General features: G+C 41.1%; 1 protein-coding gene across 1 annotated transcript in view; it reads right to left on the bottom strand.

Moving 5' to 3' along the window:
• Positions 1–13,741, bottom strand: part of thsd7ab (thrombospondin, type I, domain containing 7Ab) — a 123,133-nt gene that overhangs the window by 43,789 nt on the left and 65,603 nt on the right. Inside the window, exons 10-14 of the mRNA XM_078251752.1 lie at positions 9,618–9,733; positions 8,337–8,472; positions 5,724–5,827; positions 2,488–2,682; positions 303–569 (exon numbers count right to left, since the gene is read on the bottom strand). Of these exons, the coding sequence (XP_078107878.1) occupies positions 303–569; positions 2,488–2,682; positions 5,724–5,827; positions 8,337–8,472; positions 9,618–9,733 (818 nt within the window). The remainder of the gene's footprint in view (positions 1–302; positions 570–2,487; positions 2,683–5,723; positions 5,828–8,336; positions 8,473–9,617; positions 9,734–13,741) is intronic.

Raw genomic sequence — 13,741 nt, 5'->3', positions numbered from 1 at the left:
ATAGTCTAGCTAGCTGTCTGGATTTACCATGCAGAGATCTGAGGAGCAGTTCACCATCGTCCTCATAAATCGACCAGAGTTTAAAATTACAACACAAAGAAAGTGGAAGGTAACGGGACATCCGAAAACGGACATCCGAAAAGAGTGACATCAGGCGGAAGTGGAACATCGTGGATATAGACTACTGCTGCAGCTCCTCGAGAACCAAGCAGAGTTCATGAGATGTAAAACAGAGTCTATATTTAATTAGATTTTCTTCTTCAGACACACACACACACACACACTCACACACACACACTCACCGTGACTGTTGCAGCGCGAGGTCTCCACCAGCCTGTTGTCCTGGTCGTAGCACACCATGGCCTGGTAGCGGTAGCCCTGTCCACACTCCTTGATGTCTCCCTGGACCTTCATCCCCAGGATGCTCTCGACTCTGCCTCCCTCGGGCAGGATGCAGTCTGACCAGTTCCCCACTGGCTGGGCGTTGTACTTGTCACAAGGGCAGTACTGGGTCTCACTCAAAGGATACATTTGCGTGTTCTTGCACTTGTCTTTCTTCTTGCTCCTCCCTGAGGAGAGCAGAGGGACAGAAATGAGCAGAATAGCTTTGGGAGAGGTGACTCAACATGTTGGCTGGTGTTGGTGGATTTCTGTCTCTGTTAGGCAGATGTGGCTTTTAGACTCATTATTCTAAAAGGCAACTTGCAAGGCCTTTGGGACAGTTTGGGAGAGTGTACTCACTAGATGACACAAGAATTGCTGTTTCCCCATTTGTGTGGGATACATGCATGGGCAGAAAGCAACTCCTGGTGATAGATTACACTGCCAAGATTATTTCAAGCTTCAAGTTTTTTTTATCCTATGTCAAGCATCGTTAATCATAGATCACTGTGCAAAAAAAGTTTTTCTTGTGACATCAAGAGTTGTTTCCAATGCAAATTAGATAATTGGTCAAATTAGAGATACGGCTTTGATGACTTTCTATCTAACTGCCCACAGCATCTTTAACTGCAAGTGCCAGTGTCTCCAGCAAGCTGTATTTCAGTCAGGACCACTTTGTCAAAATAGATTCATTCATCTGCAATTTGTATTTGGCGGTATGGCTCTGTTCTGGGGACTCCCCACACTTCCACATGCATATGAAAGCATACCTCCCTGCCCTTCCCTGTGCATGTATGGAAAGCCTTAAGCGGGGAGAGCAGCAGTGCAGGATCCCATTAGGGTACAGAAAAGAGCAGCATCAATGACAGAGACATGACACTGATTAGGTCAGACAGCATGGATTGAAAAGGAGGAGCTGGGGTGGAGGTGGGTTGCAAGCGCTAGCAGAGATGCAGCACAGTAGGCTGGGAAAAGCAGTTTAAATAGAGCGCGCTATTTGGAAATCCTATCAAAAGAGGGAATCAGCTGAGCCACCAGCTGGTGTGCTGGCTTAGGAACTGTCAGCTATGAGCTGAGATAATAGCCGAGCTTGACTCTGTGACCTGCCAGAACTTACGCTATGCTTCATGTTTGAAAGGAAATCTGTTGTTTTGCAATAAAATAATTTCAGATAAGGTTTGCCAAGTTTATCCTGCATTAGGACCACAGCCGGTTGTTGCTAATTGCATCTAGACACCAAACTGCTGTGTAGCATGCTATAATCTGTAAAGGTCATTGTGACCAACAGGCAGCAGAGAAGTGTACATTATTATGTTGCTCAACATAAAGATCCAACTTGACTACCCACTTTAAGGAAACAGGATTTGTGTGGTTTTGGTACTGTGTTGGACTGAGCAAAGATTACTAAGATTAAGAAGGGGATAGAGACGACTCTGGCATACATTAAAATGTATCTTTTTTTAATTAGTAAAAGGGTCTGTGAGGGATTGGCCAATATCTAACATAGTGCTGACAACTTTTTCCAAATAATAGGATTCTGGATAAAAAAAACGACACAATCCACGGGCTCGCCTTGCTGATTCAAAGCAAAGAACAATTAAACCACCTCTTTAAAGAGTGTTCGTATGTATTACATGATCTCTCTGCTCATTTACACTTGGCTAAATGGGTCAAAAGATTTCACATCAGGGGATAATACAAGCTTTTCAAATCCACTTTCTCACAGTTTAAAGTTGACTTTTTCCCCCTCAGTAACCTCTTGTACAGGTGCCTTAATGCATTGCAGCACTCGTCATTTTGCTTTCATGACTGTGATGCACAGGGAAACTGTCTGGGGACACTCTGATGGATAACAAAGGCTGAGGAGTTATTTCAGATTTGTTGCTTTAATCCCACTGGAGCATTTAGCGGGCAAGAACTACCTGAAAAGATTTATGACCTTGTGTTTAACTTTACTGCTCGTCTCTTGGGAGCGTTGCCCGCCGACATCACCCCCTAAACTGCATGGTACCTCACCAACACTTTAACTACAGGGCAAATAAGCTTGTCTGAAAAGGGTTCAAAAGAACAGCCCAGTGTTTGTGCTGTGCCACTCTCTGTTCTCACCTATCAGAGCCCTCTTTCTGGTGCGGACCCCCACACAGTCAGCTGTGCAGGATGAGAACTTGGACCAGTTGGTCAGCTGGCAGTCATCCTGGCAGGGGAGCTGACATCGCTGAGTGATGGCAGGCATGGCTTTGCCGAATTTCAGACACTCGCTGACGTCGGCCTGCGTCCCATCCAGCTGGCGACAGGACACAGCTGGAAGAATAGGAGGAATGGGTCAAAAAGGCTTCATTAGAACGTGTGGGGGGACATAAAGTGGTTTATCTTTTATTGTTTCAGCAGATTGATTGGTTATCAAAGCAGGTATTGAAAAGTGCAAGACAGTGTCATACGGTAAGAGTAGAGGAAATGAGTGAACCACAGAAGCACTAGCCATACTGTAAATAAAACTTTGAGGTACTTGTATTTTACTTCCATATTTCCATTTTGTGCTATTTTTTTACTTCTACTCCAGTACAATTCAGATATTGTACTATTTACTCCGCAACAACTCTTTTGCAGCTTTAGTCACAAAGAATGTTGCAGATTCAGATTTTAATGACAAAACACATAAGCAGCTTATAAAATATGGTGCATAATGTAAAGATGAATTTATGACAATGGTTTATATTTTATAAACACCACAACTGTATAAAGTAGTTAAAATGAGTTCCATCTTGGCAACTATAACATTTTAATTCTACTTATGCGTTATTGCATCTATGCATACTAATAATCTAATGAGGAGCCATTCTGCATATACAGTATGTACTTTTAATTTTGATTTTTTTGAATGTTTAGTACATTTCACATTTTAAGTTTGACTTACTTTGACATTTTGGGAAATTTGCTTTGTTACCAAGAGTTAAATGAGAAGATTGAAACCACTTTCACTTTAAATACAGCATGAATGCAAAGCATCCAGTTAGCTTAGGTCCGAATGTCCGGGGCTCACAAATTTAATAGTCCAGCCCATAACCTCCCATAAAACCACAAATTGGATATCATTTATTTAATTAGTGAGCTTTACAGGTGTTGGTAAGTGGATTTTTGTTACCCTTGGACAGAGCCCAGCTAGCTGTTTCCCTGTATTTCCAGTCTTTATGCTAAGCTAAGCTAAGTTAACTGGCTGCTGTCTGTATCTTCATATCATATTTAAAGCAAAGGGTAATATCAATTTTCTTATGTAACTGGCGCTTTTCCCAAAATGTCGAACTATTCCTTTAATAATTCAAAGAAAATTTGAATGCATGAGTATTTTTTACATTGTGCTAATTTTCTCAGACTACAAAAAGCTCCCCCAGAGCCAGCCACACATCATACAGTTTTCACAGGCTGTAAAGTACTCCCTGTTACTAGTAAAACAACTTTAATGTGTAAAATTACGCTAGTGCCACTTCAAATACAATAAGAGATCAAAATACTTCCCCCACTGGTGAGCAACATAACATCAAATAAGGCAACTAAAAAGTCAATGAAAAATAAGAGCTGTATAATTCAGATTTCATCTCATGGGCAGCTAAATAACTATTATAAGCAGAGCAGACACAAAAGCATTTCTACCTCAATAGGTTTGAAGCCCACAAGTCAATTTGTGTTGGCTTGCATCATCCCATGCTTGGTTCTTTCAATAAAAGGTATTACTTGTGTTGCTGCAATATTTCATTTTCTTGTGATGCAGACATTCTGCAGGGCTGTATCTTCATAGAGAAATCAATCTCTAAGCACATTTTTGCTGAACCCCCCTGTGGGCAATGCTATTGGTTTGGAAAACCTCCATCCAGTGGCGGTTCTACATTGAATTACACCCAGGGCGAGACCCCCTTCGAGGCTCTTTCAACTCAGGATAGGATTGAGATGAAAAGTTTAATTGACACATAACCGCGATCAGCTTCGTGGTATCGGCGCCTATGCCCAGCAACCCGTTTGACCCAGAGGTGAACTGTCCCCCGCTCCCCCCTCCCCTTTCCCCTTCTCACACAGCTTCTCTGTGCAGTGTGCGCACGGCACCTTCTCAGCAAGCAGGGGCGCAAATTTGCCAATTCCCCACACGATTTGTTTTTTTAAGTGCTCGTGCCGCCCCCCATGAGTCATAAAAAAATGCGCCCCAGGCGGCTGCCCACTTCGCTCGTGCCAAAAACCGCCACTGCCTCCATCTGGTGGTGTGTTAGGTCAGGTCTTCATCGTGTGTGTGTGTGTGTGTGTGTGTGTGTGTGTGTGTGTGTGTGTGTGTGTGTGTGTGTGTGTGTGTGTGTGTGAGAACCTGCTCTCAGTTGTTCTGTGTTTAATAGTGCTACTACAGTTTTTTACCTCTAAGGAAAGCCTCTGCCCAGGTAAACAGTGTGTCCCTTTTGGTTTAAGTCAATGACAAAATGATTTCTGTCATTTAAAAGTGTCAGAGGGGTGGAAACATGTGCAGAAGGGTCTGGACATCAGGTGTCACTTGCTATCAAATCAGTGAAAAGAACACAGACTCTGGAATAGTGTGGTGAGTATGTCTAAAGTGGACCTCAAAGCATTTTCATGAATAAATTGATTCTTTCATCCATTAATGTGAGCTAGTGAAACAACTAAGACGAAACAGAAATATAAGCACTAATAATGGCCTTCTATAGGAGCTGGAACATAATGAAATTGATTATTCTGCATGACCCTCTGAAATTGAATTTTTATGAAAGCCTCCCAGGACTACATGGTACATCCATCCTCTATAAAAAAGGCAAGAGGAAATATGCTTTTAAAGTAGGAGAGCCGCAACTCCTTTAAAGTACTTGTCACTTATGCGTGAAGCCCATATGAAGAGGAGTTTGGACTGTCTGAATGCTACTGTATAGACAAGGTACAGCATCCTTTCCTAAATTTCACCAAGAGACATTTAATTAAAATTGCATGACAAGAGCCTGAGGTGAAAAAAAGCCAGCAGTGAAACAACCCAAACTGTCAAAAGACTCTCCAGAGGCACATGATGAGTTGTGAACACATTTCCTTCCCAAACTCAGGAGGATTACAAAAAAAAACAACAAAAAAAAAACAACCAGAAGTGTGAGTGTCAGCCTCAGTTTGCGCTGTAAGGAGGATTGGGATTTGATGTGCAAATAAATTGGCCTTTTCTCTAAACCTTGGCACATACATCTGCTCTGCATACGTGGCCGGGCTCCAGATGCACCAAAATGAGCAAAAGTTGTATTTACGGTGATTAGGAATGGTTCAGTGAAGATGTGGAGGGAAATGGGAGATGAAGAGATTGGTTTCTATACCTCGTGTTTGGAGTCCTGGTCCACAGGTCTCCTGCGCACCGGGACGTTCCTTTCTGAGAAGCCACGGGACCAGCTGGCACTTCCTCCATTTGTGGGTTTTCCACCTGGAATAAATCAGGACAGTGAGCCATATCAATGCGACCATAGCGTTTACTATTACACCAACACGACAGTTAATATGTAATAGAATTCTGTATATAGGGCTGAAGAATTTGAGGAAATATCTACTTTTTCAGACCAATATTACAATTTATATTGCAATTATTTTTCTATAAATTAAACTACAGGCCTGTATTTGTAGTATCCATAGCATTAAACATATCTTGTTACTACTACACTACTGTAATATATTGACATAAAATATGCAGTTGCTTGTTGTTGAGGATTTCCCTTTTTGACAAGTCATTTACTGGAGAAATTGGCTACTTATTTATTTTTTTATTTTTTTGGCTGTTTACCAGTTATGGTAATAACAAACTAACAGTGATAAGTGACAAGTAAAGGCCCTGTATTCAATTATTCAAAGTTTCAAAAGTATTCATTTGTCAGAAAAGGGCCCTGTAAGTGTTAGCTATATCATTATATTACTGGAACATTACTGAAGCAATAAAATGTAACGTTAAACAGTACTTTAATGTTATAGCTGGTCTAGGTGGGGATCATTTGAAATGCTTTATACACTTTTGGATAGTTAAATCACAGCATCATAAGTAACATTATATACACATATACATGTACTTGTAAATCCTTGACCAGAGAAGTAAGTAGATTCCATCAGCCAAATAAATGTTGGAGTCAAAAGTAGGCTACAATACTTCCCTCTGGGATACAGCTAAATAGCAGAAGTAGAAGTATAAAGTAGCATAACACGGAAATACTCAAGTACAAGCACTTCAAAATAGTACTTAAATGCAGTACTTGAATAAATGTAACGGTAACGTTACACTCCCCCACTGACTAACGTTATATATCGTACTGACAACCCCTAGCTAATGATGCTAACAACAGCCCTGCACCAGCTTACTGTACTCTTACGTTAGCCGCTTGAGCTAACATTAGCCTATGATGAGCTACTTCAAATCCCCAAATTTTAAATCCCGAATTTACCGTTTTTAAGGCTGTAAGCTTAAAACGGTGTCATGACGACCTTAGCTAGCTACATGTTTACATGGGAGATGTTTGACAACTCTGTTAAACAGCTGTTTGTCATTTAGGTGAAACTAGTCTTGCTTTGCCAGACCCTCCTGACACCTACGAGCTGCTAGCTAGCTAGCTAACGTTACCGATCTATCTATCTACAATGGATCTAACCTGTCAATGGTTCTAACCAGAACGTCTAACCCTAAACATTGATGTGAGCCGATCACCAAGATCGTTTGTATAGAAGAAGAGTTGGATCTGTTTGTCTGTCTTTAATTTTGCAGTGTTACTGTGATATATATGTACGGCTATAATTATCATTTTAGGCTAATATAATAGCCAATGTTAGCAGCAGGGTTACCCCTGAGTGTACCCCTATGGTTGGTTTATGCCTTAAAATAATGGCCAGGATTTCTGGGGAAATGTACGATATGTGTCTCCATTTCAAAACATCACTGCAGGTTGACTGTTTTTAGCAGCAGAGGTTGATTGTGGGCGAGAGGGCGATAACACTGTCGTGGTTAGCTCGCCGAAACTCAACTGCCGCTGTCTCGGCAACGTTAGCTAATGTCCGTTAGCATACGTACAGGCTAATTATAGCCAGTTAGCTTTGTGTGTAACGTAATAAAAACCCATCCATCTCGTAGGAGCGAAGCTTAATATTTCATTCAATAAAATGATGGTACAAAAGGAGCACTAACGCCACATGTCTTATGTTGACAACGTGGACGCAGATATAAGAAACTCCGAAGGCAGTCGTAATATTTACCTAGCAGGCTAGGCTAACACTGTTGCGCTAACGTTAGCAAAACATCGGCGTAGCTTTAGCTAGCAGTCTAAACTTGTCTCGAGTCCGGACCTTTAACTGTCTATGGTCCGGACTCGAGTACTACAGCCCTCACAGGTAGATATCACTTAGCTGAACAACTGAACAAGCTGCAACTTTTCTGATTGACACAATGGGAGCCTGACCCTTGCATATGAACCCAATCTGCCCTTCTTATGGCTTGAAGCCATAACCTCCGCCAGTTTTTGGCAAAAGCATGCTTCCCCACTAGGTATGTTAAACATCAGGCACCCATCACTGGCTCTGTTTGTACAATTAACCGCGCAACAACTCCTTGGCATTTTGACTTATGCTATTATTATGCTGCTGCTGTTGTTGTTGCTGCTACTACTACTACTACTACTACTAGCTACACGAAGCACGTCTTCTTTATGCCCCCCGGTTGCGTGCGCAAGCAGTGATGACGCCGAGAAATCCACCAGCTACTCATTTTGAAACATCAAAAGCTTTATTTGTTGTTCCTTTTTAATGATCATTGTAATAACCATGCAATGGAGCTCAAGGCTATGGCTGTATTTGAAAATAAAGGAAGACGAGGTCAAGGCTTAACAGCTTTGCTATAAGGTCCTGAAAATGAATCTCAACCCACTGATACTTTGTCAGTTCAAGCTGGGAAAAAACATTACCTGAATCCTGGACAGATTTTGGGGATCTCACAGTCCCTCTCCTCCTCCAGCACCTCTGGACAGTCCTGTCCTCCGTTGGATGGCAGCTGGATGATGAGGCGTTTCCTTGATTGCTTACTCTTCACAGCGTTACCAGCTGAAGAGACACGGACAATTATTGAATTCAAATAAGAAATGTCTACATGGGAAAGTGATGAGAAACATGTCAAAAAGATAAGATAAGCTGCTCTGTTAATAGTCCTTGAATAATGGACTTGGAGACTACTACTTCCAAATCTAATTGGACCGCTATCGTATACAACATGCACGTCTGATTACTTGGGATATCAGGCTAACAACAATGATGTAGAAAAATCCCATTAGACCTTGGTATTGACTCCGATTAAATTTATGGTGTTTACATGTGTGGAGATGCCCTCAAGTAGTTAATTAAGATGAAACGAGCCTCTGGATATCCCTCAACCCTACTTCAAACCTTTGTATGTGGGTGGTGTGAAATTCTCTGCACAAGGTGAAGATATCAATAGCATCAAATTAAAATGCACAGCCACTGGTGCAGCATGCTCAGGGTGAAGAGATTTATGCCACCGTGTCACATGAAGAGGTCATCAAAATATGGACGGTAATGATTTTCAGATGTTAATCAATTTAATGTGTTTGCCTCTGCTCAACAGCTTGGACAATGGCTGCCTGGCAGAGGTGACCTCATTGGAACAATGTTTTTCTTTCACAGCATGACAACAGCAACAATAACAACTCGACACAGTTGCTGACACTTGCTAGCCACGGGCGAGTCGGCTTGCCAGGCTCCATTAAAGAGGTCGGCCCAAAGGTTGTCTTACATGCCAATCTGTCAACTTAATTATGTGTAATGAGACGTGAGTGCAAGTGTTTATGTGGTAGTTAATGTGTCTGGTTGTGTGCAGAGAGTCCCACTTCTGTAGATTTTCCACATAGTCAATTTAAACTTCCATCTGTGTACACTTCTAGGCTGTGACACAGTCGTAGCAATACATGTTTAAGTGATTATTGATGTTTATTATCATATTATAGTTCACTTTTGTAGCCTTGTGTAAAGAATCATTGCCATAAACACTATTTCCTAAATTAAGTAATGTAAAACTAACAAAGCCAGACTGAAAACAACATGAAATTACAGTAAACAATTGGCCAGTACATTTAAAAAAAGGCAATAACCATGCTTCCTTTTCAATGATCTGTATGAGGTGGTATTTCTTCACATCAGCCTTGGCATCTCTCCTTTCAGACGATTCAATATACCTGCGTCACAAGTAACAGGACATGGTGTCCAGTCGCTGAAAGGGGTCATGATACAGTCTTTCTTGCAGGGCAGCTGACATGGTCGCACGGTGCTGGGGCGAGGGCCGTCTGGACACCTAGGCAACAAAGACACACACAGCAGGGTTGTAATGTAACACTGCTGAAAACTCTTTATACATTCACCAAAACACAACAGTGAGTGGTGTGAAACCTCAAGGCACAAAAACACATAATTATGTTGATATACAGCAGTAGATTGTTGCTCAGTGAGACACCCAGCCCTCAGACAACACAGTTATTATAGGCCATGACCCTACATATGACCCATGATAAAAACATGTTCAGTAAAAGTATCAGGCTAGAATAAAAAATTGTCAAAGTACCAGATACAATCTGATTTCTGGTCATTTTAAAGTTGCACAAGGTTTTCTTTTTCTGGTTTCATCATCCAAAATCACAACCTAGTGTAGCAGGGAGATCCTGTAATGTTGCTCTGTATGCCCAGATTAAATTCTGGTGTTGGTTACAGGCACTTTACCACCTACAGGAAGCAACAATTTGAGCACAGTGTGTACTGTAGAGCAAGAGGTCCTGGCAGCTGCAAGATGAACATGTAGTCAGAGAAAATAAACACAAGTGTTTGTGTAAGCCACCGCACACTGAGACCATAAAAATATATGATCAAGGATCTTTTATTACTGTGATTTTATTATGTTGGTCAATTCTGTACACACGCCATCTACTGCATGTCTGTCCGTCGTTGGAGAGGAATCCCTCCTCTGTGGCTCTTTCTGAGGTTGCTTCCATTTTTTTTCTGTTAAAGGGTTTTTTGGGGGAGTTTTCCCTTATCCAAATTGAGGGTTTAAAGGCAGAAGGTGTTATCACAGAGCACAAATGCTAAACAGATTGAATTTGTGCTCACTGATACCTTTTTATAATAAAATATTATTCTCTCTAGCATCTTTTGTATCCTTTGGTACAGAATTATACAATAACAAAGTGGATTGGTAAACATGAATGTGATACAGTAGCCTTTATGCTTTTTACACTTCTTACATTATGTTGTGTGATTTCTGGCTACTAAACTTCAACATTTGCAGAATGTTTTGGAGTTCTGGTGCAGCTTTAACTGAAATATGGATAGTTCACCCAAACTGTAAAACATTAACCAGGCACTTAAAACTTTCATATATGTACAGACAGTCTGGATTCAATTGACATTTAAATGAATAACTGCTAGCGAAATAAACCATGTTTTAAAGGTCACATATTATGCTTTTCTGTGTTTCTGTAATATCTACATTTTCATGTTAAACGTGGCCAAAAACACGTTTACCTCAAATAATGAGGTAAACATATTTTAGACAAATCCCTGTGAGCTAAAACATTCAGAATTCCAACTATTCTGAACGCTCCGTTTTCAACAGTTTCTACTCCGACGATGCCCATTTTTTTGAAGCACGGTGAGCACCGATGCCAGTGTTAGCATCGGTGCTGCGTCTCTTCTGGAACTGATGGGGGCAGTATATGCTTCAGAGTCATAGACAGTATATAAGAATGGACCAACAGATCCCGTTGCTCTGGACGGAGACCAGTAAAGGCCATTAGAAGCACTTTTCTGGTGAGCGCCGAGCATTACTGCGCAGCCTCCAACTGAGAGAGACGACGTAAATGTGACGTGAGCAACCTGTCTGAAAGTTGTAAGTCTTCTGGTAGCTGTGCCAAGAGAAATCTCAATCATTACCAATCTTACAGAGACGGAGAGCATAGGTATATGTAAGGAGATAACATGGACACAGGCTAATTATTGCTAACTAAAATTCTAGTTAACATTAGTAATTAAACTTAAACAGCTAATGTGAGTTGAAACTGTCTGCGAGCTTCTCCTGTACTATACGGTAATTCCTCTACTATGCGACAGAAAGTTGCGTGGTTATGACACAATCGTTAGCCTATTTTTATAAAAACGTCTGCTATGGTGCCATAACGTGAGGTACAAGGTAATGGAGCCTTTTATTCATTGTCGTGTTTCTTTAGAAATAAACAATGGACAAATAAAGTCTTTAAACGCTTCAGATGTAAAGTTATTCGCTGTCAAAGTGACGTCAAAATGAATGGCAGTCAATGGAATGCTAACGGGGGTGATGGCTTGTTAGCATCAAAATAGGGCCATAGGAGGTTCGGGTTGTGAGGAGACGCTTACCCCCTTGTTCAGAGTGCTCCAGTCGATACATTCAGAACAAGGGCGTAAATCCCAGGGGGTTCGGGGGGTCAGGACCCCCCCCATCTAATGGTTGTCCTCCCCTAGAAATATCATTAAAACAATGCTGTGTATTGTAAATAACATAATGATGTATACTTAAAATATCTGTGTAAGTAGTAAAACAATACAAACCAAAACGCCAAGTAAGTACATTAAGTCCTCATATCAAGACAATTTGGTAACATCTTTATAAGAATGGGTGCTTATGGAAATACTAACGTCACTATGTCACAGGCAAAGGAGACAGAAAGGACTGAGGGACAGGGAGACCAGGGACAGTCAGGTGGAGAGTCTCAGGTAAGTGTGTTGAGCTTAGTTCATATTTTTGGAGGTGTGTGGCTGTCAGTGTGAGCAGATGAGCTTTACCAGTGGCTCACTAATTTACATTATGATCAGCTAATTTAACAAGTGTACAAAAGCATTGTATTTCTTTTATATGGGGAAATATTTTCAAAATAAGTCATTATGTTTTAAGGTATTTTTGTGGCTTGATTGTAAACAACTTAGAAATAAATACATGGTTTTAAAGAAGAATATTTTGGTCAATTTAGTCAGCTTTTTTATTGAATCAAGAGAAACACTGAAAAGAAGGATAATGGTACAGTCTCCATGCTACACTAATGATAGTATTAAGGCTTTCATCTGTGTACACATGTCCTCTACAAGTATAATTGTGGCTGAATTATTTGTGTCCCCTTCAAAAATTGCTCTTCAGAAATTTTATGTTTATTCCCCCCCTACTGTTAGATCAGATTTACGCCCATGATTCAGAAGCATAGAAGTAGGAGGTCAAGAACAAGCCGAAGTCACGCCCTTCTACTTCCGGTCCATGGGACATAGCTTTCGAAAAAATATGAACGAGAGTAAACGGAGATTACTCTCGAGATTCTACCCGACCTAAAAAACGGCATGTCACTGCAAACTCACGGTCTTCTCTTCCTGATTTACAGCCCCCCTCTCTTGGCTTCAAATAACTCACCGTTGTTGGCTATGGCCGCTGAACAGGCTACACGTTGTAAACAGCCGTGGCCGCTTGCCTGGTCCTCCGGTTACGTTAGCAGGGTTAGCATGGCAGCGTTAGCCAGGACCAGTAGGGATCATTTTACTGGCTGTGTCTCAATTGTTTTTGCGAGTAACCAACTTGGGTACTCTAGCTATATAATTCATTGTGAGTACACGAATGTTGAAATTACATAAAATGCCCATCCCTTGTAGCTGTGATAAATTAGCCTGAAGATAATGCTTAGCTACCTATTCAGGAGGAAATTAGCCAACTCTGAGTCCTTTTGGACTCTAAGCTGTCTCCATCTTTCAAATACATCTCCAATATTTAGCGGGGTTTGTTATGTTTGTGTTATTTTACTGGTATCTGGTGGTATTTTACTGGTGGTCCGTTGCTGTAGCTCCAGCTTCAACTAGTGAAACACGGAGCGGAGGCTCCCGAGATTCCAGGAAGTGCGCTGGCCAATCAGAGCAGACTGGGCTTTTTCGGGAGGATGGATTAAAGAGTCAGGCACTTTTTTACATTAAAGCATGTAAACATATACACACATAAAATACAAGTATAATCCTGAAAATGCTATATAATAGTTGGCCTAAGGCTTTAACAAATATGACTGTACAGAGTTTGGCACACCAACCATCTGGGTATTGCTTGAATACAGAATGTAATTATTCTAGGCACAATCTAGGGCAATAACAACTGATGAGAACCTTCGTAATCACATCCAGTTTACGACTGATGCATGCCATCTGGCCTGAGGTGCTTGAAAGATGTAGAGAAGAGTTGGTCATATCCCCCAACAGAACAATGTAGTCATCACAGGATATGTTAAGGAATTCTACATGAGGATGTCTTACA

This window comes from Sander vitreus, chromosome 6, assembly GCF_031162955.1.
Source record: "Sander vitreus isolate 19-12246 chromosome 6, sanVit1, whole genome shotgun sequence".
Taxonomy (NCBI): domain Eukaryota; kingdom Metazoa; phylum Chordata; class Actinopteri; order Perciformes; family Percidae; genus Sander; species Sander vitreus.
The sequence above is the reverse complement of the archived record's forward strand: the minus strand, read 5'-3'. Positions and strand labels throughout refer to the sequence as shown.